This window comes from Stegostoma tigrinum, chromosome 13 (genome assembly GCF_030684315.1).
Source record: "Stegostoma tigrinum isolate sSteTig4 chromosome 13, sSteTig4.hap1, whole genome shotgun sequence".
NCBI lineage: Eukaryota > Metazoa > Chordata > Chondrichthyes > Orectolobiformes > Stegostomatidae > Stegostoma > Stegostoma tigrinum.
The window spans coordinates 20,894,707-20,920,170 of record NC_081366.1 but is presented as its reverse complement, the minus strand read 5'-3'; the positions used below and the strand labels follow the sequence as shown (position 1 = coordinate 20,920,170).

At 39.6% G+C, this 25,464-nt stretch overlaps 1 protein-coding gene across 1 annotated transcript in view; it reads right to left on the bottom strand.

Annotated features, from left to right (window-relative positions):
- Positions 1-25,464, bottom strand: part of LOC125458215 (teneurin-2-like) — a 2,666,206-nt gene that overhangs the window by 712,462 nt on the left and 1,928,280 nt on the right. The window contains exon 14 of the mRNA XM_059650601.1: positions 11,027-11,296. Within this exon, the coding sequence (XP_059506584.1) occupies positions 11,027-11,296 (270 nt within the window). The remainder of the gene's footprint in view (positions 1-11,026; positions 11,297-25,464) is intronic.

Below are 25,464 nucleotides of genomic sequence, written 5' to 3'. Positions count from 1 at the left end.
AAAGAGGAACAGGACTAAGCCATCTGACCTAAATCTTGCTCTGCCATTTAATAGGATAATTGTTCATCCAACATTCCTCATGTCCGCATTCCTGCCCTTCCCATGTAACCCTTGATTCCCCGACCAATTTACAATCTATCTCACCCTTCAATATACACAAAAACTCAGCCACTTTTAAAGTGAAAGGCAGGACCGATTTCAGGAAAACTTGTTTTCACCCAGCTATCTGTGGCAAGGTACTACAAAACTCACAATGCTCTGAGAGAAGAAATTCCTCTTCAGCTCAGTTTTAAACTACACACCTCATCTCACTCTATTCCAAGTTTAGACTCTCCTACAAGCTGAAACATCTTCTCATCATTTACCTTGTCAACCCTCTTATGTTTCAACCTCTCATTCTTCTAAACTGCAATGAGAACATCTATTCCATATATTGTAATCTGTTTCAATACCCTATCACTTTGTTTTTTAAGCTGTTCATTGCCCAGTTCACAACTGCTACCTCTAGTAATATTGTGAATTATTATCAAGTTGCTGAAATACCATATCACCTGAATCATAACTCAAGTTTTTTGATGATGAAACACTCATCTTGTTTTAAATGAAGAGCAGAATTATTTCAATATATCCCCACAGAAATAAACAGCCTGCACTCAATTTACTGGCTTAAGTGAAAAGTTAACTGTTCCAACTAGGCTTGCAAAGGTCCATCAATTCCAATTTTCAAGAATTACAAACTGAACATTGCCATGTTTGTAGGAAATGATTAAAAAATAAATTTCATCAATGATGGCGTCTAATCATTTTCATGCAGATCTCTCTGAAGCTAGATAAATTGTCTTCTGTAAACGGCCTCCACTCAATGTTTTTGTTTTAAATTTGTGAACTCTGTGGGGAATAAGCTTTTCCAAATTGACCTTACAATATCATAGAAATGCAAGAAGATGACAAAGTGATTGAATAATTTAGCCACTACATAACTGAAAATTCGTTCACGCAGAATGCCAAAGGCTGCAACTTATGTGTTTATCTGATTTGTTTGTCTCTGGACACATCAGTAAATTTAGGTGAATATAATGTTATTACAAAATTTTACTCTCTATCTGTGTTGGGTTAATGAAGAATTTTCACTGAAAAGTTGGGTATTTTTGCCAGATGATAACGGTGCTTAACTAACAACAGTGAAATGAAAAAAGATGATGCCATACTGACTTGTGTAGATTTTTATTACCCCCTGTACAGCACTGTGCTATTCCTGCCTCATTTATTATTTTGTGTGTATATGTTGTATAGCTGGCCAGGCTGTGCGGCATTGCATCTACTTGTTGGCCTTCAAAAAAAACTTCTGTAAATATGTTTTCAGGCTGGTTTGGATATTCTGTAGCAATGCCTTTAATATGTTTTATGTTGGAATAGTGGACAGAAAGCTGATTAAAGCACAAGGCCTTTCATGCAGCTTAAACCATGCTGAAATCTTTCATTATGACCATCAGCAGATAAATGGTGATGGAACTACTGAGCCGTGCAAACTAATTGTATTGTACAAATGTGAGAACAAAATTGAAATCAACAGCCGCAAAATGCTTTGCATAAGACATTTACAATACAATTTTAAAACAAATTTAACTGATGACATCACATAAATGCGGTTTTATGAAAATTGTTGCTCACAGAATTATTCCTTCCTTGTGTTTTCAAACTGATCTCAACATAAATATTTGGTTCCTGCAAACCTAATGCATTGCACTCTCGCAAATTTAATGCAGTGTAAAAAGTAAACATTGCAGTACCTTGGTCCAGCCCTGACAGTGCAGTGCTGTCATTCTATTTCATGGAGATTTAGCCACAAATATTCACATATAGGAACATACATTACAAACATACAAATTACAAAAAGGAGTAGGTCTTTTAAGCCCTTGAGCGAGCTCCATTACTGAATAATTCATGGATGAACTGTTCGCAAACTCAGCCCCCACATTCCCAACTACCCCGATAACATTTGACTTCATTATCAGTTAAGAATCTATCTACCGTCACCTTAACAAATTCAATGAACTAACCTTCGCTGCACTGTGGAAAAAGACTTCTACAGACTCAGAAGATTCATCTCCACCATAAATGGGAGACCCTTTACTTTTAAACTGTGTCCTCCAGTCTAATTTGCTCTCCCATGGGAAACAATCCTTTTAGTATCCACTCTGTCATATCCCTACAGGATCTTATGTGTGCTTAAAATATTATTAGTTATTTTTCCAGTTTGCAATAGGTACTGGCACAACCTTTCTCCGTAAGATATCACAGGTATCAGTTGATTGAAACTTCTGTGAACTGGTTACTACACCTTAATAGCCTTCCTTACATATTAGGCCAAAATTGTACACTATATTCCAATTGTAGTTTAGCCCACAATGTACAGCTGTAGCAAAACATTCCCATGTTTATTCCCCTTCCACAAATGACCAAATTCTTCTTACCTACCTCATCACTAGTTGCACTTATATGATTCACGTACCATGATACCAAGATGCCTGTTTTACTCAAGAGTTCTACTATCCCTTTTGACTGAAATAGTATCCTACTTTTCTATTCATTCTGCCAAAGTGGACAAGTTCACAATCTCCTAAATTATACACCATCTGCCAAACATTTACCCACCCATTTTATATATCTTTGATGATGCTTTATGTCCTCTTCGTAACTTAGTTTCCTATTTATCTTTGTGTCATCAGCAAAGTTAGCAATTACACGTTTTGTTTCTTCTTCCAACTTACTAATTTAGCTTTGAATAGTCGAGGCTCCAGCACTGATCCCTGTGGTACTCCAAGATAACAAAGTGTGAAGCTGGATGAACATAGCAGGCCAAGCAGCATCTCAGGAGTACTCCACTTACTGCATCTTATCAACCAGGAAATTACACATTTTTGTCCACGCTCTGTTTCTTGTTAGCTTACTAATCCTCAATGCATGCTAATGTGTTTCTCCCTACACTATGAGCTCTTATTTTGCACAGTAACCTGTGGGGGCTGCATTTTGTCAAATGTTTTCTGGAAATCTATCAGTAGTACATTAATAGGTTCCAATTTAGATTTTTCTTAACTGACCAATTCTGAAAGAATTCAAACCCAGGCTGTCCCTTTCCCGAACAACGTATCCCTCAGCACGCAATCTGCTTCTACTAACAGTGTATTGAGAATGCCTGGATAAGAAAAAATATTCAGTAGAAAGGAATAGAAATTGTTAAATCCTTTAGCCATAGGAGCAGGTGTAGACCATACAGCACTTTGAGCCTGTTCCACTTCCAATTAAATCATGTCTGATCTGTTCTTCAAATCACATTTATTTACTTTTGATCTAAATCCTCTGAGACCCATACTTCGATCACAGTCTTGAAAATTTCAATTGATCCAGCTATCACAGCCTTTTGTGGTCAATAATTCCACCTCTTCACCTCTGCTTGGAGTGAAAAGATACTTTTTGATCTTGATCTTGAATTCCATTGTTCTGACTTTAAGAATGTGCACCTTGTTCTGGATTTTCCCAGAAGAAGCAGGTTCTCTGTTTATCCACTATACATTGTAGAACACATTTTGAAACAATTTTTGCTTTTTAGAATTCTTATTTACAATGGTATTTCAAAGCATTTCATTGTAAAGCAGTTCTGTTGACATCAATGTTATACAAATGGAAGTCTTTTGATCTTTTAGAAATTGTGAAAGTTTGAATGTAACTCTTATAATCCTGCTCTGTTCAAGTCAGAATCATAGAACACAGCACCAAGCTCCAAAATTTTATGCAGCCCCTTTGTAATGGAGAAACTTCTATATTCCCCCTGGAATTGATCTTTTTTTGACAAGCATGCTTTTGCACAAAGTTTTACTCTTGGGTTAGCAGTTCTCTGCCTGGTACTTTCTTTTGCAACTTAGCGAGTACTTCAAACACACAGTGATTGCTTTGATTCAGGGCCAAGAACACAGATAGGCCTACCAAATGGCATGTAAACTGCCTGGATCATAAAACATGAGGACAGACTTGACATAAACTTATTAAAATCTCTTTTGTGAAACAAAAACAAAGGAAAGGACAAGAAAACAGAGCTAGTAGGAACTGCAGATGCTGGAAAATCTGAGATAACAAGGTGTAGAGCTGGATGAACACAGCTGGCCAAGCAGCATCAGAAGGGCAGGAAGGCTGATATTTCGGACCTAGACCTTCTTCTGAGATAACAAGCTGCGTTCATCCAGCTCTACACTTTGTTAGCCAAGAAAACAGAGCTGCTTGTGACAAGTGATGAAACGTTGTGCAAAATCTATCATGTCGTCATTGATCTCTCAGTAATCAAAGACTTGTAACTGTACCGTACCAGTGCAGCACTTTCTCAGTATCACAGTGGACAGTCAATGTAAGGTTTGTCCTGAAATCCCTGGAGCCAGGCTTGAAATCTCAAGTGAATTTCTTAATACATAGTATTCAAGGTTCTTGGGTCCAATTAAACTGCTTACTTATTGCTTGAACTTTACACCAAGCATCATCAATTTGGTACCACAATTTTTAAGGACATGAAACTCAACTGTAAGCTAACTATATTAGGGCAAGATGTCTCAAGAATGAAACACATCTTTAAAGACATCTTACATTGTACAGATGGCATGCAGATATACCATAGTGCTGTAGATTTGTCTATTTATTTTACATAAACTATTATGTTACCATCTTATATTACAGATGATTTAGGATCAACAGATCAATTGGGTTGCATTGATTTCTTTCCTAGGCTACCTTGACATTTACTGAAAGTGATGAGCTGGAGGAACGTACCGTATAAACACAGCATTTCATATGTACTTAGAAGGAGAAATTCACTGTGTCATTGTGGCATCTAACCTTTAGTGACTAACAGTCATGCGAAACCAAATACATACTATGTGAAAATTGTAATACATAGTGTCCTTCTGAAATAACTAAGTGTGGAGCTGGATGAACACAGCAGGCCAAGCAGCATTTTAGGAGCACAAAAGCTGACGTTTCAGGCCTAGACCCTTCATCAGAAAAGTCCTTCTGAAATATTAGGTCAAAGAGTAATGATATATGTTTCAACTAACTTAAAAAAAGACAAATGGCTTACTTTAGTTAAAAAATGGGTGCTTGTATTGATGACAGAATGGAGATTTTACATGAATTAACTTTGGTAATCTCAACTTTCCATTATGTTTCATTCACTTGGCATTGAGTCATGTGACATTCTTCCATTGCAGTTAGCATTGTTCGCAGTACAAAAATTAACTCCAGCACCCACTGAATTTCTTAAAACAGTCCGATAAAGCAGCTTCCTTTTATTTTTTGTAAGAAATTTTTCAGTTTAAGATCCAGAAGGCACTTCAAAGGACATTCATTTTGAAGCAACTCAACATAAAAATATATTACTGCTTCTGCAGTGTCTCTGAATCAAAATCTTGGAACTCCCTCCATAACAGTATTGTGGGTCTACCTACAATAACTGGAAGGCAGCAGTCAAGAAGGTAGCTCACCACCACCTTCTCAACAGCGACTACAGAAGGGCAATAAATGCTGGCCTAGCCAGCGATGCCCATATCCCATGTATAAATACAAAAAAATGTATGAATTATTGAGCTGCGGTCTTCTCACTTCTTGTTACAACATGGAGTTTGAGACTGAGAGCGTTATGAATTGCAAGCTGTACTAAATATTGGCAAATAATGAACACAAGGTTAAGGGGCATATTGATAGAGGCAGATCTTGGTATTGAGATTGATATGGCTCACGCATACTTAGATGTGCAAGGCCAAGCAATGAGATTCGAGGTCAACAAGACAATGAGACCCACGGTCCAATTGGTAGATATGCACTGCGAGTATTTTCTGATGGAATAACTGGGCTGGCCACCAGCATGTATACTGCCATGAACAGTCCAATGATGAAATGCTTGCCTGTATAAGGCAAGCCAGGAATGTGACCACTGTCCTTGTGGAGCTGGGTGGTGAAACAGAAGTATACACTTATAGGGCTACTCAGCATGCACAGTCATTGATAAGGCTATGTGGAGAAGCATAGGTTGAGACAGATAATATTGACCTGCAAGGCACACACTGTTATTGACATTGGCAGATTGTGAAACAAGCTGAGTAACAAGGTACAGTCAGGGACAAAGAATTATGCGGCACATAGTCCAATTGTGAAAGATTGTTCCTTTAGTGTGTCATTACAACAAAATTTCTTGACAGCAGGACCATCAGTCAGGCATGCAAAATGTTTGGAACAATTTGTAATATTAATAAAAAAGTCTCATGATAAGAAGGAACAAAGGAACATGTTCATTTAAAAAGAAAATGAAACGGCATAGGAACTCAGTACAAGCAAATCCATCCAATTATAAATCCCTAGTTTTCAATTGTCATTATTTGCAATTTCTTTTGTGCATAGCTGCTGACACCTATGAGACCACTTTCAATTGCCTGGCACAGTATTGGATAACATTTCCAACAGAATTCAAATAGGAACTTGCTTCCTAAACCACATTTTCAACTTACTAGGCTAACAAGACCATATGAGACTGCAAGAAGTAATATGTGTTGCTGAAATGTGTCAGAATAGGCTCACCAGTTTGAATATCATGGGTTAAGATCTGCATTCTGAGTGTGACAGAAAGCTTCCCCCACTGATTAAGACAAACTTATGTTTGTACAATATAATCCTGCTCACACTGAGCCACTCATTGGAACATCAGGAGGCTCGTGCTCACACTTAGAAAACTATAAGTTTTCCTTCCAGGAGCTCTGTACACAGTTTTTGTTTCGAGGAGCAATGTTAATGGTGTCCCATTTATGCTGAGGCAACCAAGCCCTGTTTCACAATGAAAAAATCACATTCCTCTCCCTCAATTTTTAATAAGTCTACCAGCCACTTGTGGGTAGAATTTGTCATCTCCTGGAATTTTCATGAAGACAAATAATTCTGCACCTACAACCAATACAGCCTAATGAGATAGAGACACAGGCAGGCAAATCCCCATTAACAATAAAACAGCAGCAACACACAAAGATGGTAAAATATGTTGAAGTGTTGCACAATTATCCATTGCTGCATGTCTGGACTTCTAAAAATACTTATAACACCAGTAAAGGCTTGCATGATAGCCAAATGAACAGGGACTTCTGGTGAAAGGTTTTGCTCCGTCACGGTGTTGGTACAGCAATTGTAACAAAAGCTGCAGAAGAATGATGAGAAATAATGCGTGCAACAGTACACAAGATCATGATTTTCCTCTTGAAGACAGAAATGAGAAGTCACATATAATTTTGTGTCAGAAACTCACTGACTGCGTTCTTTACTTTCCTTAAGATGAACTCTTAAATTTTGTGGAGACGGGTTTCCTGTCTTATTAAAGCTAATGGAATCATGAATGGAGGCGAGTTTCAAACACTGAAGGCAGCCATCACCAAGATTGCTGGTTGTGCTGAACTATATCGACCTGAGATGTCACGGGGAACCCAAGACCTACATCCACAAAGAGAGGAAGGAAGTCTTCCTCTGGGAGGGCAGAAAGCAGAGATCATGTTATCATGCATTAGAGACACCCTTTTGTTCAGTGAAATCTCTGTCTGCCTCTCGTTCCTCCTCCTGTCTCACTCCGTGCCCCTGCCCCAGTGACCTGTCCTTTGCCTCACTGCCCTCAAAGTCTTTATCTTTCTGGTACACCATGTAATGGAGCACAGAAGACTAACACATTGCCGAACACCGATGCAGAAAAGTAATGCAGGGCTTTAGGTGACTGCACCAAGCACCAAATCCAATACCCCTGAGCCTGTGTTGTCTCATCAGTGGGCAGGCTGGTGTGTTGTTCAGCATTGGTAAAGAAGGCATCTGTCACCTAGGTGAAGCACTGATGTGTACTGCCTGTGAGCTGTTACACAGATCCACACTGATGAAAGCACCAACAGGCTCCTTCTAGTTATATCCATTTGCATCTGACTACAGATTCTGTGCTTCCATTAATGCATCTTTCACCTATGTGACTCTCTTTAGTCTATTTTGGACTCTAGAGGCTCAATGTTTTGACCTTCATGTGCGGGTTGGTTTGCTTTATCTCTACAGCCTAACACACTGTGGCTGCAGCACCTATTTCCAGCTGCAGACTTCCTGTTGCTTAGTTGGAGTCTAGATGATTATGCTCACTGCTTGTAATGTCTACATTATGCCCAGGAGGTGATGATGATCTGAATTGGCAAAATTCTTCATTCCAGCCTCTCCACTGACTTCTGATGGACTGCTGCAATGATACCCATGTGATTTAAACATTGTAAAGTATTTTCATTTCCCTTTTTACAATTCCTTCTGCTTCCCTGATATGCCACGGGCATGGTGCTCACACTCATTCAGTTGGTCTGACACAGACAGTGGCTTAAACATTTGTTTCTGTCCAGAAACATTTGAAAATGTAAGAAGCCCATAGTGAGTTTAATTGGCTTTTTGGGCAATTTTGGGGAACTGTGCAGAGCCGTTCCACCACCGGCACATCCACCACCACTGGAATATAGGGGACAACAGAACAGAGGTAGGACATCTGACCACGTAATTGGGCTTTTCTCTTTTCTTGTCTATTTCTGCCTGATGGGGCTAGGAAATTCCGACCACAAAACAGATGGCCAGTGGAAGATAATAAAATGTGAGGCTGGATGAACACAGCAGGCCAAGCAGCATCTCAGGAGCACAAAAGCTGACGTTTCGGGCCTAGACCCTTCATCAGAGAGGGGAATGGGGTGAGGGTTCTGGAATAAATAGGGAGGGGGAGGCGGACCGAAGATGGAGAGAAAACAAGATAGGTGGAGAGGAAGAGATTACAAGAGAGTTGCAGTGGGAGAGAGATTCCCTGAAGTTGGTCCAGAGGGAGGAGGGTAACTTCTTCAGGTTAGGCATCCCTCGAAGAGGCTTCGCAGTGAGGTTAAAATTGTATCAGTGATAATGGCAACTGCAGATGCTGGACAATCCATGCATTTTGACAGAAAAAGCAGTTCACAAGGTGAATCATGAAGATGGGTTCGCTGCGATCACATCTCCTCAGCCAGCTTCTTCCTTGCCCTTTTGATTTCATACACTTACATAAAATAATATTTAAGTTACTCCAAATTTAAAGGGCTTTTCCCCAAATATATAAAGTGAAATAATTTCTATTGTGAAGACGATCAATAGCCAAAGGAAACATATAAGATTTGAGGAAAATCTATTTTACTCTCCAACCAATGACAATCTCAAATGAACAGCCTGAACAGAAAGTCGAAGCTGATTCAATAGAACTTCCAAAAATACGTTGGATATACACTTAACAATGAAACATTTACAAGGCTATGAGGAAAGAACAAAGCAGTGGGGGCTAATCGATAGCTCTCTCCGAAAGTTAGTCAAGGAAAGATGGATCCTTCTTTTGTGCTGCATGAAGCTTGGAAATAAAAACACATCTGTGGTTTGTTCATACCCATTTGTCCTACATTTGTTTGATCCATATGATCCATATTAATATCTGAGGCAGCTATACTGGTTAAAAGAAGCATCAGATGGCCAGATGAACCTCAGTAAGTTCAACTGACAATAGAAATTATATCAATGTTGACTTGAATCTTACACTAAAGATTTATATTCATATCAAAGGCTTTAAAAATTGTTCTTGTTCCCAGTTCAGCCATAATACATCAGAGTGTTGTAAAACATGTTATTGCATGTGCCTCCCAACAAATGAAAAAAAGTGAGTGGGTAAAGAACCACAAATGTCTCAGACCGTGCTCTAGTGTTCCTTTGCAGTTATATAGCAACTCTTATGTTTATTGATAGAAACGTGCTGTTCATTCAGGAACTTGTCAAGTTGCTGTCAAATTTTTATGATATAACTGTATCCGTTGTGTGTTTTGATTTTTTTTTACACAGAAGCCAGTAATTCTGTGACAAAAAATACTTTATGCCATTTTGGTAGGCTGTTTGATTAACATATAGTATTTTCTACCTGTGGCATATCGTCTTACAGTTCATATCTAGCTTTAATAATCTATCCACAATACACAGTCCAATCCTTTTATTCACCAAAAATCTCAATGCTATCACCACCAGGTCAGAGTAAACAGCCCTACCTCTTGAATACTATTGTTATAAATACAATCAGCTCCTGCATTTTTTCCACAAAGTCAATATTAGTATGTTTGGGGGCTAAAACTGGATACATACATACAGGAGAAAACACTCAAAAACACAAAGAAGTGACCAGCCGAATGTTAAAAGACACAACCAACAATAATCAAATCATAATCAAATGCTGCTTTAATGACTAGCTTCCCCTACAGCAAATAGAATAAACTTAGGTGTTAGCATATAAATCAGCCATATGTTGTGCTAATACATTCACAAGTGGAAGGAGGAAACCTGCTGGCTGAGTAAAACCTGGTACTCTTATTGCAGCTCAAATGCTTTTTACTGTTGTCATATAAAGAGGTTCCATTATTAAATGAAAGGGTCAAAATGTGGCCCTCTAATAAAAGTATAGCAATTTGACCTTACTACTTGATCGCACAGTCAACTAAGTTGCTACAAGTCAGTGAGTCAATGTTTGTTTGCCAAGTGATGTGTTAGACCAGTCATTGTGCACTGGGTATGTTTTATGTATTTTTGGAAATTATGAAGAATACTCAGTAATATGAGTTATTCAGTTCAAATCTCCAGCCACTAAACCGGATATTGAGCCACGGTAAGACACTAGTGTCATGGCTTTATTACATGTGTTCATTATCTCATTCTGCCACTCCAGAAACTTCCTGAAGACCTAAGCCATGAAATAAGAACAGGCCTAAAGTATCAGGGGCATAAGCCCTTTTGTAAGTCAGTATAAAATGGAATCCCTTGCAAACTTATCCTGCTTACTGTACCACCACATTAAAAACAGTCAACACTACAATGAGCAGCAAGTTCCCACTTCAATGTGGTGGCAAGACTGAAGGCTGTGCTTTTACCAGCTTATAAATGCACATACCTGCTTCCTCATCAGAATCCTTTTCGTTGTCTGAATCAGTCAATGTGAGGGCTGAATTCTCTCGACTGGACAGCCCTGAGCTTCGTCTGGATTTGATGCCCCTCCCCCATAACCTAATAGCATGCTCTGGAGAAATGGCACCTTCTGTGTCAGATTCAGCGTCGCTCAGGGAATATCCACGATGGAGGAGCCCCATGTCTGGACAATAAGCAGTGCTGCGGTGAGGGGAGGGCTCACAGATTCCCAGTTCTGTCAGTGTGAAATTGGCTCCTGCACATAAAGAAAAGAAGGATACACATCATGCACTCCCTATTTACTGAGACAGTGCAGTCATACTGTAGAGTATTAGATATGTACAGTGAGAAGGAACTCAAGTCAGTTCCAGCCTGAGCTCTTTATCTCATTCTGAATAAAATTGCATAATAACCATGAAAACTATAACTGTGAGCAGTGAATCTGCATTACAAATAAAATATAAACTTTCAGAAATTATTTCAGTCCATGTAATTTGCACATGTACTCTCATTTCCTCATACGTCTGGATTTATCTATAGCTATAATTCCTTCTTATTTACCTTAAACTCACCCAACATTTCCCATTAAAATACATCTCACACTCTTCACTATAACATTTTATGAAACACCCAACATTCCTCATTGTAACAGCCTTGAATATCCAGACTTCTTAATGTGGCACTCAAATAAGAGTTAAGCACCTTTGATACTGGAGACTTGAAACAAATACAATGGATGCTGTAGAAATTCATAACAAGGTCCTGAGTGTGAGTTTTTTTTTAAATCAACCAGTTTTCACATGTTATGACACACTTACCAGAGCAAATACACCCTGAGATAGGACTTTAACCCGAATAATTTGGCCCAGAGGTAGGGAAATTATCACTTGCATCACAAGACCTTCACAATGTTTTTGCTATGTTTTAGACATGTGTGAAGCAACATGATAACTATTGCACCACAGAAATGTTACTGTATGTGAGTATATGCAGCCTAACACCATAACACCATAACACCGTATTGGAACAGAATTAGGCTATTCAGCCCATCAAGTCTGCTCCACCTTCGATCATGGCTGATCTATTTCTCAACCCATTATGTGCCTTCTCTATGTAACCTTTGATCCCCTTACTAATCAATGATCAATCACTGTCTTAAATAAACTCAATGACTTAGCCTCCACAGATTCACCACACTCTGGCTGGAGAAATTTTTCCTCATTTTAGTTCTACAGTATCATCCCTTCAATCTGAGGTTGTGCCCTTGGGTCTTAGTTTCTCCGACTAGTGAAAACATCTTCTCCACTTCTGCATTCTACTCCTGACATCTTAGTATTCTGTAAATTTCAATCAGATCTCTCCCCCGTCCTTATCCTTGTAAACTCCATTGAGTACAGACCCAGAGTCCTCAACCACTCCTCATGTGATAAGACCTTCATCCCCAGAATCTTTCTTGTCAACCTCCTCTGGACTGCTTCCAATGCCTTTTTTGGATAGGGGCCCAAAACAATTCACAATATTCCAACTGTGGTCTTTCTAGAACCTTTTACAGCCTCAGCAGCATATCTCTGCTGTTGTATTCTAGCCCTTTTGAAATGAATGCTAATATTGTATTTGCCCTTCTAACTGCCAACTGAACCTGTATGTTGGCCTTAAAAAAATCTTGATCCAGAACTCTCAAGTCCTTTTGTACTTCAGATTTCCGAAACCTTTCCCCATTTATCAAATAGTCTATGCCTTTCATTCTTTTTAACAAATGTATAACCTCACATTTTCCCACACTATATTCTATCTGCCTCTTCTTTGTCCATTCTCCTAACTATCCAAATCCTTCTGTAGCTTACCCTCCTCCTCAACATTACCTGTTCCTAGACCTAGCTCTGTGTCATTTGCAAACGTGGCACAATATCCTCAGTTCCTTCATCTAGATCATTATTGCATAATATGAGTAGCAGAACTCCATGAGCCACCAGCTGCTATCCTGAAAAATACCCCTTTATTCCTACTCTCTGCCTTCTGCCATGCAACCAATTGTCTGTCCCTGCCAGTATTTTGCCCGAACACTATGGGCAGCCTCCTGTGCAGTGCCTTGTTAAAGTCCTTCTAGAATCCAAATAGATCACATCAATGATCTCTGATAATGGGAACTGCAGATGCTGGAGAATCCGAGATAACAAAGTGTGGAGCTGGATGAACACAACAGGCCAAGCAGCATCTTAGGACCACAAAAGCTGACGTTTCAGGTCTAGGCCCGAAACATCAGCTGTTCTGCTCCTAAGATGCTGCTTGGCCTGCTGTGTTCATCCAGCTCCACACCTTGTTACATCAATGATCTCTATTTTGTCTAACATGCTCGTTATCTCCTCAAAGAATTCTAACAAATTTGTCAGGCATCACTCCCATTTGATGGAGCTGTGCTGACTCAGCCCAATTTATTGTGCACTTCCACATACTCTTCGATCTCATTCTTAATAATGGGCTAAGGCACTGCCCTTTAGGGAGCACATTGGCAGCTCACAGACGAAGTTGTGAAGTGAGTCCATGACTAAATTCAGCTGGATGCCATAATGATTCATTGGGAAGGCAGTTGCAAACAGCTATCCTGATTAATGCATCTTGCCAATAGTACCCCCATTGTCCGTAAGAAAAGAGTGGCATGTATTTTTCGAATGAATTAAGTTTTAGAAACGTCCCTTTCCCAACTGAAATGCCAATGCAGAGGAAAACCTCTTGCGCTGCTCTCAGCATGCCAGTTTCCTCCTGAGAGAAATTCGTTAGTTACTCCCCGGCATGTTCACCAAATTGCTATCAGTGACTATTTTTTGAAGAAAGCATTTATTTATTTAGCAATGACCAATCTGCTGCTAAATATGTATCAATATCACTAGCAGCAGCAAACATGTGGGCTTCGTCCCACGGTAATTGCAGTTGTGAAGCAAGCGGTAATTATCGAGTTAAAATATCGGCCAGTACAATTGAGACATTTTTCTTCTAAATCTATGTTTGCCAGCCGATTCAACGCTGCTGTCCGGCTCAGAATGTTCTCTTTTGAATGAGCAATTTGGAATATTAGCATGTTTCCAGTTGTGTGAAAAGCACATGGGACTCCTATACTTTTAGCAGCTTTAAAATAGCCTTTAAATGTTCTACATGGTGTCCAGTACACCCTCCATTTGATTTGAACCATGCTTTGCAAACCAGCAATGGAAGTTATCTGATTAATGTCAACCTGCAGCTGACTGACATTAAATGCTCACAGTCGTGCTGCAGCCTGTAGTGACTGAACAAAAACTATAGTGTTATGGCCAGCTTCCAGATATCCCTAGATAGTGCACCTGTAGGTTCAATGGATGTAGATTCAGTCTAATGGTAGGCGTTATTTTGGTGTTTAAAAGATCACAGATACTTATAGGTGAGGAAAACCATTGGCCAAATCTGAATACGCTCATCATCAATAACCTTAGGTTCTTCAATTATGTCCAGAATTGCAGTTGAATTGTTGACCATTCTTTCCAATGAAGTAAAATCACATGGTATCAACACGAAAGCTATTGTTTTCCAGTTAGAATCCTTGTTCTATAATTTAGTTGCAAGTTGACTTTTGGATTGTCTTTTTCATTATGTCTTTAAACCCCCTTCATTATCAACTCCAAGAAACGTCTGCTTTTGCAAGAGGAGTCAGTTTTTCCTGTTACTTCAGATCCCAGATATGGAGATCAGTCTCTGCACTCCCTCTAGCATTCTTTTACATCTCCTTTGTGTCTTGGTGATCAGAACAGGATACAGTCATCAAGGTGTGATCTGACCAGCTTATATGTGCAACAGACTCTCCTGCTGAGTACTTTTGAATCCCTGATTATATTATTGGAGGAAAATTTAGATTTTTAGATTTGAAGAGTTAAATGATTGTTCCATATTAGAAGGAGAAGGCAGGCTTTTAATTAATCTAATACAGTTTAGAATCTCATCTCTGTAGGCACTTGTAAACAGGAGACAATGTGAATGAAAACATTCGAAGAATGGCTTGCGAAGAGGCAGTGTAGGACAAGTAGTGATAAAGGAAGAGACTGCAATATCCAGGGCTAGATTGATTGTTTATACCCTGGACGGGTTAAGGACACCTTGGCACATTAACCTATAATGAAAAAAATACATCTGTTCTATTTGCTGCGCACTAAATTAGATTGTAATGTGGATAAGAGGTTGATAATGGTATAAGGTACTCAATTTTTCTGTATGTTTTAGAGTTTTGCTTCACTGTAACAACCGAGTCATTGCATTGCTCAGTAAAATAATTGTAAAACCCATACTCTGTCTCTAGCAGCTGACTTTGAAATAAAATCAAGACATCAGCTGGTGTCTCGTACAGGATACTCACCTTGAATTATCGAAGCAGAACTACAAAATTGGTGACCACATTTCAGTCACCAACCATAATTAGCACGGCCAACGGACACAAAATAATACAGTTGCGTAGCAAAGACTCTGGAGGACAACTCAGTACAGGAGGCATTAGAAAAAGATAGGTTGTTATCAAGGGCTCTTGTTAATAGAACTGACACAAAAGTTGGAGTGAGCCCAATTTGTGCTGGATGAATCTTTGTAAGGCTGAACAAGGATCTCGTAGGTGGCATCTATGCTCAGTATGAAACATAAAAATGCAGACAGATGAGATGAAAGAGAAAAGGCTTTAAACATTGATTGAGAGTCAGATGGTATGATCACCAGGTTTATAGCAGAGCAAGAGTCAAAACTGAAAAAGAGAATGCTGAAAGAGGGGTAGGACCTGGAGGGGGTCCCTGAAGAACAAAAATTGGTGGGTGGATTGGAAGAAGAGTAGAGAACAAAAGGGAGAAATGATTATTAGCACTTTAAACAGCACCACACTTATATTTAATAAAGAACAGTTTGATTGTGACTTCCCTTGGTTTGTGTACAACTGTATTAGCACGACAGATTTATGTTATAACAAAATCAATATGTAGTGGTTGGCAGAATCTGAAATAGAAATAGAAAATGCTGGAAGTGCCCAGCAGGACAGGCCGCATCTGTGGAGACTAACAGAGATTCAACATTTCTCAACATTAGAGCTGATGAAAGGTCATCGACCTGAAACATTAACTCTGTTTCTCTCTTTACCAATACTGCCAGTCCTGCTGAGTGTTTTCAGCATTTTCTGTTTTTAGCTCAATGTTATATTGGTTTGTTGATTGCTGTTCTGTATTGGCTGAATTTGTTGAACACTGAGACAACTAAGATGCTTCGACCTCTGAGAGCAACATCCTCAGGTACTCTAACACTGTTCAAGAAGTACACATGCTGCTAGACATCTATTTGTTTGTGCTAATAGTACCTACAGTGTTATAGAACTGTTGAAATCATTGAAAGCTTTTAGCTGAAAGCCAAAATATGTTCTGATCTCAGAATTTCACAGAAGCATAGAATCACTACAGCGTGGAAACAGACCCTTTGGCCGAACAAGTCCACACTTCCCCTTAAACTATCCCACCCAGACCCATCCCCCTACAACCCAACTATTCTACACATCCCGGGACACTTTGGGCAACTTAGCATGGCCAATCCACCTAGCCTGCACATCTTTGGACTGTGGGAGGAACCTGGAGCACCCGGAGGAAACCCACGCAGACACGGGCAGAATGTGCAAACTCCACACAGGCAGTCGCCTGAGGGTGGAATTGAACCCCGGTCCCTGGCACTATGAGGCAGCAGTGCTAACCACTGATCAGAAAATATTAACACAATCTTCAGAAATATTTAACATAGGATCGCAAGTGTTGCAGTGATTATGTTTAATTAATAGGTCAAATAAAAGTTAATATGCTTTCAACAGTAAAGTTGAATTCCATGCCGCTACAGAAAGAAGCGTACATAGGACTGATTGAACAGAAAACTAGTTGCAGTAGTGTCCATCCAGGCACAAAGTGAAAGACAAAATGAAGCATAATTGCAAGCCTCAGCTGCTATTGTTTTTAATCTGTTTGTGTTTTCCTTTCCCCTATGGTTTGCCAGATGCTCCTTCATGGGGTCTTGTTTCTAAGGTCTGCTACTTGCGTACCCAGTATGTATTCCTCACCGTCTCTCTTGCCCATATCATTTCTTGAAACCAGCTGCAATCTTCCCTGGTGCTTTTGAACTGCAACTAATTTCTAGATACCATTGTCCAGATTGTCCTTTTCTGGTCTTTTTCTCGATCTAACTATCTTTTTGAGGCTATTTTTCATCTCTGTTCATGCTCAGTATGCTTTTCTACCTGCCTGTTCCTCATTATTTTCTACCCCAGGTCAGAATTCCTTTGCTGGTTGGTCTCAGCCTGGCTTGTTGTCGTATTGGCACCCAGGACTATCGCTGTTATTTCACTCATCACTCACCCTCCGTGGTAGATCTATGATTCTCTTGTTATTGCAATGCTGTTCTAAATTGCCAAATCACCAACCGTCAACATACTAGATCTCACTACCTACACTGCTTCATGCATGCGACTGTGGAGATATGTTCTGGCTATACAGAGATCCATTTTTCTGAAGAAAAATCATTAAAGTTATCATGCTTCTAGATAATCAGTTCATTTCAATTTCCTATTACCAACAACTCTAACTTGAATTAATATGATACCTTTTGATGTTGCATAGTGGTTGATAGAATGTGATGAAATCCTCCAGTTTTATCCAGTTCTTTTGTACCGGGGAAGCTAGCATTCTCTGTGAAATTTATAACAACCAGTCTCCAGCTGAGGTTCCCCAATTTATCACAGTTCAGATGGGATACCTCAAACCTTTAGGTTGCCAGGTGAGCGGATGTGAGCTAACTTCCCTTGACTATTCACCTACTCCCTCACTGGTTGAAATGAGGCTAATTTTAAAAGCTCCTGAGGGTGCCTTGGGTGCCTGACCCAAAGGAGTCAGTTGAACCAAGATTTACTGAATTAACAAAAAGACTAAATTTATGAAATACCAAACATGAGAAGAAAGAGTAACACAACAGACACACAGAAGTTGAGTCCAAAAAGTTAAAACGAAATACAGATCAATCTCTGAGTTGTTTGTGAAGAGCAGATACTGGTAATGTTGACACTGGTGGTTCTTCAGTTGATTTCTAAACTCTTGGTTCAGAAGCTTTGTAGGTTGATTGAAAGTCTTCTGTCCCAATAGCTTTCAATGATGGCTGCCTGATATCACTCAATGGAAAATGGATTTTTTCCAACTTGTTTTGCCTGCTGTGCAGGGGTGTTTAAATGGTTGTTCTCTATGTTGTGATGCTGACAGCCAAATAATGCACACAGTAGGAGGTCAGGCCAGTTACACATGCACACACACACACACACACACACATACACACAAACTCACTATAGTTGTTGTCAGTTTATTATGAGATAATAAGGTGTAGAGCTGGATCAACACAGCAGGCCAAGCAGCATCAGAGGAGCAGGAAAGCTCACGTTTTGATGAAATGACAGCTTTCCTGCTACTCTGATGCTGCTTGGCCTGCTGTGTTCATATAGGTCTACACCTCGTTATCTCAGATTCTCCAGCATTAGCAGTTCCTACTATCTCTGACTCAGTTCATTATGCTTGTTTTTATGTATTTCTGGAAGGTCAAAATACAAAAAATTTGCAAGAAGTAGCTTTTTGCTAAATGTGGGGAGATGGTCATCTTCTCCTTTTCTCTTGCTGTTTGTATCACTCCCTCTGTTTGAGGTTTCTCTGACAATCTATAAGTGCAACATTCCTTGAGTCCCACAGGATTTTACTGGACAGTGACTGAAGTTAAAACTGCAATCATTTTTGGCTGCAGGATACTTCTTTCAGAAAGCACATCTTGGAGTTATATGTTAATAATGTCCACAATTGTTCAGATGACTTATGATATCTGTTTGGCATGGATGAGTTGGACTGAAGTTTCTGTTTACATGCTGTACATCTGTATAGTTTTTTGACAAATTAACATTCAGAGCACTCTCAGTTGATAGATTTATTAGCTGGAATATTCAATTTAGCCTTACAAGGGGTAAAAGCTTATTGAATTGTTTTCAATAGGTTACTGAAATGGAGTTCCAAGAAGGCAGAAAGAAATCAAAGGTCACAAAGAAGTAAGGTGCTGGCCCCAGCGCTTATTTTTAGCTGTACTGCAGGGGTAGCAATTGACGTATGAGTTCTATATAGTTGGAGTACTCAGAGAAGTTGCAGAGGAGTCGAAAAGCTCTGTGTGGCTATGGTTCATGGAAGCAATCTGAGAAAGAGAAGCCATCTCCACTCAGAAATGAACTGTTCACCTCTATTGATGAAAAGGCAACTGTACTATACCGTCTGAAGATGAGTCAGTGGACCAGAAATATTAACTCTTATTTTCTCTTCACAGATGCTGAGTTTCTTAAGTAATTTCTGTTTTTGTTGCAGATTTCCAGCACCTACAGTTCTTTGCTTTATACCACTGTGCTATACTGAGTTTCTGTAGTTGGGAACCCAGTGGGAAGCCAAGAACAGTTAGGTATCTATTAGGACTTTGACCTTGGCCAAACAGCTAGTAAGCAGTTTGATGTTGCAGACAGGGCTGAGGAGAAGTTCTGTAAGTTGTGCCAGCTCAATAGAAGCAGGATTGCATTATTTGATCAGTGCACCTGACAGTATGATTTGGCAAGTCCATAGGTGGCATTTGCTTTGTGCAACTGAGTAAAATTAGTCTTCAGTTGAAACCAAGGGACGTATCTAACTTAGTGAAGTCAGGTGTCAGTGAAAAGCTGGAAGTTATGCCTGTGAATAATTAGCGAGGTGCTGTATTTGGAGACCAGGGAAGAGTGAACACAGAAAATGAGGGTGACTGACCAGAACAAGAGTAGTTATCAAGGCAGTTCATAATGGCATGGCTCTTGACAGGAGTTTTTAAAGCCCAATAATCCCTTGTGAAGTTCAATAAGATTTCACAATGCTTTGTATCATTAACATCTGGGTGAACAGCTGAGAGATCTGTAGCATCTACCTTGATTGCATTTGCTAATTTATATGCACTGTAGGGTGTTTGATTACAGTGTACTACCCATGTCTACTACATGTTAATCTGGGAGTTAAAAATAAGTTGTACATATATTGCAGATCCTACAGTTCTACAGTTCTGAATAAGTCTCCTGGATTTCATGTCTTGTCAACTTCAAAACTAAGCAGATCGGAACATAATTTGGTGGTCTCACCTGGGATCATCACAAAGTTGGCAGTCAGGGCTACAATCATAACAAGGAGAATTAGAGAACAAAATTTGGGCACTGAGCCATTTATGATCAAAAGTTTGGCCCAAAATATAGATACTTTAAGGAGTACCTTAAAAGAGCAATTAGAGATTATAAATTTATGAAGAGTATTCCAGAGATTAGGATTTTGTCATCTGAAAGCAATCTCACCAAGCAATGGATTGGTTAAACTCAGGATAGTTAAAAACTCTGGAATTAGAGGAATTTCAAGATCAGAGGCGATTACACTGATATGGAGGGCTGAGGCCACTGGACTTTTGAAAGTGTAGGGTAAAGTTTTAAGATCAAGAGTAGATGGCAAGATGTTTCCACTGTTGGGGAGGGGAGTGTGGTATCTGAAACTAGGGTGCATAGTTACTGATTAGGGAGAAATGTAAGGAATGCAAAGGAATTTCTTCCCTCAGTAGGTAGTAAAAGTCTGGAATTCTCTGTTCCAGAGAATTGTAGAGGCTAGAACACTGAAAGTATTCAAAAGTGGAAGTAAATAGCTTTTTGAAATGTTGAGGAGTTGAGAACTATGAGGAGCAGAGACAAAACAGAAATTGAGGCCTTGGAGGGGGAGGGGGAAATGAGCCACAATCTTATAGAATGGTATGTTATGCTTTAGGGGTTGATGGCCTACTCTTGTTCCTATTTCTTCTGTTCTTATGCTAGATCAGATGTTAAATGTAGCAATTGAGTCCCAGGTAGTAGGTGAACTAGAGTAGGTGTGAGTTAGAACTTGGACATTAAGAGTTTTGCATGACCATAAATTTATAGAGAATGGACCATGGAAAGGGGACAGTCAGCAAGGCATTCAAATAGTCAAGTCTACAGACAACAAAGGTATGCATGATGGTTTCTACAGCAGAAGAGCTGAGGAGGGAAAGAAATGTGTGATGTTGTGGACCTGGAAATAGAGAGTATTGGTGCAGATATGTGATTGGTAGATGAAACAGAACTCCAAGGTTGAGGACACTGTAGCATTGGGTTTAGCATCAGACAGTTGTTCAGGAGAAGCTAAAAGTGAATGAATAACTTGACCAGAAACCAGACAAAAACTGAAGTCAGTGGGAACTGGAGGGGTCAAAACAAAACACTGCATCTTCCTAGCAATCTGGAAAACTGCCCAGATGTGTCCTCTCCACAAAATGCAGGATAACGCCAACATATCACCCCGTAAGTTAACTATAAATCATCAGCAAGATAGTGTTGTCAACAGTGTGATAAAGAGGGACTTACTCAACCATACTCTGTTCTTGACACTTAATCTGGGTTCCACTAAGTCTACTCAGCTCATGTCCTCAATACAGCCTTGGTTTAAACATGGACAAAAGAGATTGACTCAAGATGAGATATGAAGATGACAAACCTTGATGACAAGGCAGCCCAAGCAAAAATGGATAGGAACTGGCGGAGAGATAATGGGAACTGCAGATGCTGGAGGATCCAAGATAACAAAGTGTGGAGCTGGATGAACACAGCAGGCCAAGTAGCATCTCAGGAGCACAAAAGCTGACGTTTCAGGCCGAGATCCTTCATCAGAGAGCTCTCTGATGAAGGGTCTAGGCCTGAAATGTCAGCTTTTGTGCTCCTGAGGTGCTGCTTGGCCTGCTGTGTTCATCCAGCTCCATACTTTGTTATCTAGGAATTGGGGGAAATGCTCCTCTGGTTGGACATATATACGTATAGCTGAAAATAAGATGCTTGTTTTTATTGGAGGTCAAGCATTTCAGCCACCAGCTATCTCAGCATAGAGTCCTAGACCCAGCCATTTTGAGCTGATTCACCATGACCTTCAATTGAATATAAGGTCATAGGTAGGGATGTTTGCTAATGATTGTTTGATGTTCAGAAATATTCAGGACTCTTGAGATATCAAAACAGTGCATGTCAAATTACAGCAAGACATAGACAACATTGAACTGCTTAGGCAAATAAGTGGCAAGAAACATTCGTGCCCTGACATTCATTGGCATTATCATTGCTGATTTCCATGCCAAAAGGCTGTGGGTTACAACTGTCCACAGGCTGAACTGGAATAGCCATTTCAATACTTGGGCTACATGAGCAAGTTAAAGGCTTAGAATTCTGTGGCAAATAACTCAGCACATGACTCTTCAGTGCCTGTCCACCATCAAAAAGGTTCAAGTCAGGACTGACGATAAGACCATAAGATATAAGAATAGAACCACGGGAGATCTGATAAATCTCACTTCACTTTCTTTCTTTTTCCCCATAACCTTTGATTCCCTTATTGATTATGTGTGACAGAATACTCTTTGTTGATTTAATAAAAGGAACGTCAGAGGAAAACTCTCCAGTGGTTGTTTTCATACTGCCAAGATGGCTGTGACGATTAGAGTCTAATCACCTCAGCATCAGGACATTGTTGTAAAAGTTCCTTCGAGCATTGTCAATGGCACAATCACCTACATCTGCTTCATTAATGATCTTACCTTCCGATCATCACTTATGAAGCTTGACACTGTCCAGGTCAAAGCCAATTACTTCATAGCCTACAGGAACAGGTCAGAGATGAGAAATTCTACAGAGAGTAACTACTTCCTGCCAAATTCTGTCTACCATCTACTAGATACAAGGAAACTGATGGAATGCTCTTCACTTGCCTGGATGAGTACAGATCCAACAACACTTGTGAAGCTCAACATCATTCAAAACAAAACCAATTACTTAATGGCTTCCCCATTTACAACATTAAATCTTTACATCTTCCACTATGATGTACAGTGACAGCAAAGGTGCATCATCTTCAAGATGCACAACTGCAACTTGCCAACGTTGCGTCGACATCTGCTACCAAATCCTTGATCTCTACCATCTTGAAGAACCTGCAGACCAGACACGTGAGAGCATCATCATCTGCAGATCTGTCTCAGTCACAAATCAACCTGGTTTGAAACTACATGGTCATTGAGTCAGCATCTTAGAAGTTCTTCTAAAACAGAACAGTGCAAATACTCAAGCGGATGGCTCACAATAACGTTCCAATGGCCAATTAGGCATGAGTAATATGTGTTGGCCTTATCAGTGACATTCAAAAGCATACAAGAAATCTCATGAATGAAAAGAAAATGTTTGCTGCAGGTCTGCATGAAATTCTTTTGGATTCCCAATATTTGGTGATGAGTCAGATCTGCTTATCCAGTATTGAGTGCCTAACAATCAGTCTGATACTTTAGAAGCTGTGATCATGGTTGGGAGGAGGTAGGCATGCTGGAGGTTTGTGCTGGTGAGTGAGGGTTGATTGTTACTGATATAGATCCACAAACTCAAGCTGTTCTTTTGGCTGACATCACGAAGGGGTAGCACATAGTTTTAAAACAAGAGTGACTGTCCTCAGACAGACCAGAAGTCACATTGCAAGAGCAGAAAGAGAATCCAATTCAGGTGATTCTCTGTCTACAATTTGAGAAGTAAGAATGGATACAGTCAAATGCAGTTCCGACTTGCTGGTTAAGAGTGGAGAGGTGTTGGAGAAGGATGGTATGGTGAGCTGTGCCAAAGGATGCAGATAGATGAACAAGGACAAAGAGAAATGATTTACCTCGAACAGATATTTTTATTTTCTTTGCTGTTTTTTATGCGGAGTGGACATCATTTGCAAGGCCAGAACGTGTTGCCCATCACAAAGTGCCCTTGAATTGAATGGCTTGCTAAATCAATGTGTACAGTACTTGTGAGTCAATTGTGCTCCTGTGCGTCCGGAGTCATGTAGAAGGCAGACTGGATAAGAATGGAAAATTGCATTCCCCAAAGGGTATTACTGAATAAGTTATAATTTGTGACTTTGCTCAGAGCCATTTTGGCACTGTGGTATGGCTGGCCTGGAAACAGTTTGGAGGCATTAAAAGCAATGATTTCTGGGGGGAAAGGTCCAGACTTAACAAATGAAAACACCATTAAGCAGGGTGAATTGAAAAGAAATTTAGTAAATAGATCTCATGGACATAATGAGTTCAAGTATGGCATGGTGGGAGATTTGAGAGAAGTTTTTTTAAAAAATAAGGTCATGACCGGAGCAGCAGGAACTTTAAACAATCTGTTCAAATAAAAACTTATTATTCTTTACCCCATATTTTCTGACAAAAGCATTTCAGCATTTAAATGTTACATACAAGGGAGGGTTTTATTCCTTTATACAGATACATAAATGATGATTGTGCTAAAATCAACTGAGCAACGGAATAGCCGAGATACTTGGAAGTCACATTTCAAATGGCAGTGCTGATTTTTTCCGAATAATGTTGGGACCTTTACCAAACAGATCTATTGAGAGGCTGCAGGAAAGATCAATCGCAACAATAAAGATATTAATAGTCATTACAGAAAACATTCACTGTTCCCATCATCTGAAAAAATCCAATAGTCACAGCGTGCATGCTAAATAAATGAGGGAAGTATTATGTCAGGGAGTGACGTTATTTTAATTAATATGGCACAATGCAGCAATAGCCAAATGATCCCATGTTGTCGTGCTCAGCCTGCCAGCAAATCTCCTCTCAGGTACAAGTTCCAATTCGCCAATTAGCTCATTTAGTTTTCCCACGTATGGTCACACTATTATAAAAAAAACACAGTTCAGCAAGTGCATATATTGAATGGAGAATAATGGATATTTGGAAGTGATTACCAAGTTATTCCCATGAATCTGATTTTAATATAGTTTCTGAAAGGAGTTTCAATTTGCTGTGACTTAGGGGTATTCAGAACTGTGTCACTTTTACCAAAAGTTCATGTTACAGAGAGAATAAACTACAGCTTATATGGTTTTAACCCAATTTACAGTTAAACTCAAACCAAAGAATGCATCACATCTAACACAGAGAAAAATACTTAAAAAAAATCCTTCTTACTGCTATCGTAATTGCAGTTTCATTATGTTGTTTTTCAAGCAAGTTGTTACCCAAGCTGAATCTAACTCAACAGTTGTCTGCAAAGATGCAAGACTTCATGTTTACTGCCTGTTAAAATATAGCCATTACAATAACATTTGATAGAGTATGATTCACTTGCAGTGGTCAGAGGGCTTCTCCCTACCGTCCTAATACAAACTCCAGATACTGTGCAAGGAAAGCCACTATTTACTGCTGTAAGCCTTTCTCAGATTTTGAAGGGCATTAAGCTCACAGACTAAGTTTATATCTCTCGCAGTCTGTCATGTT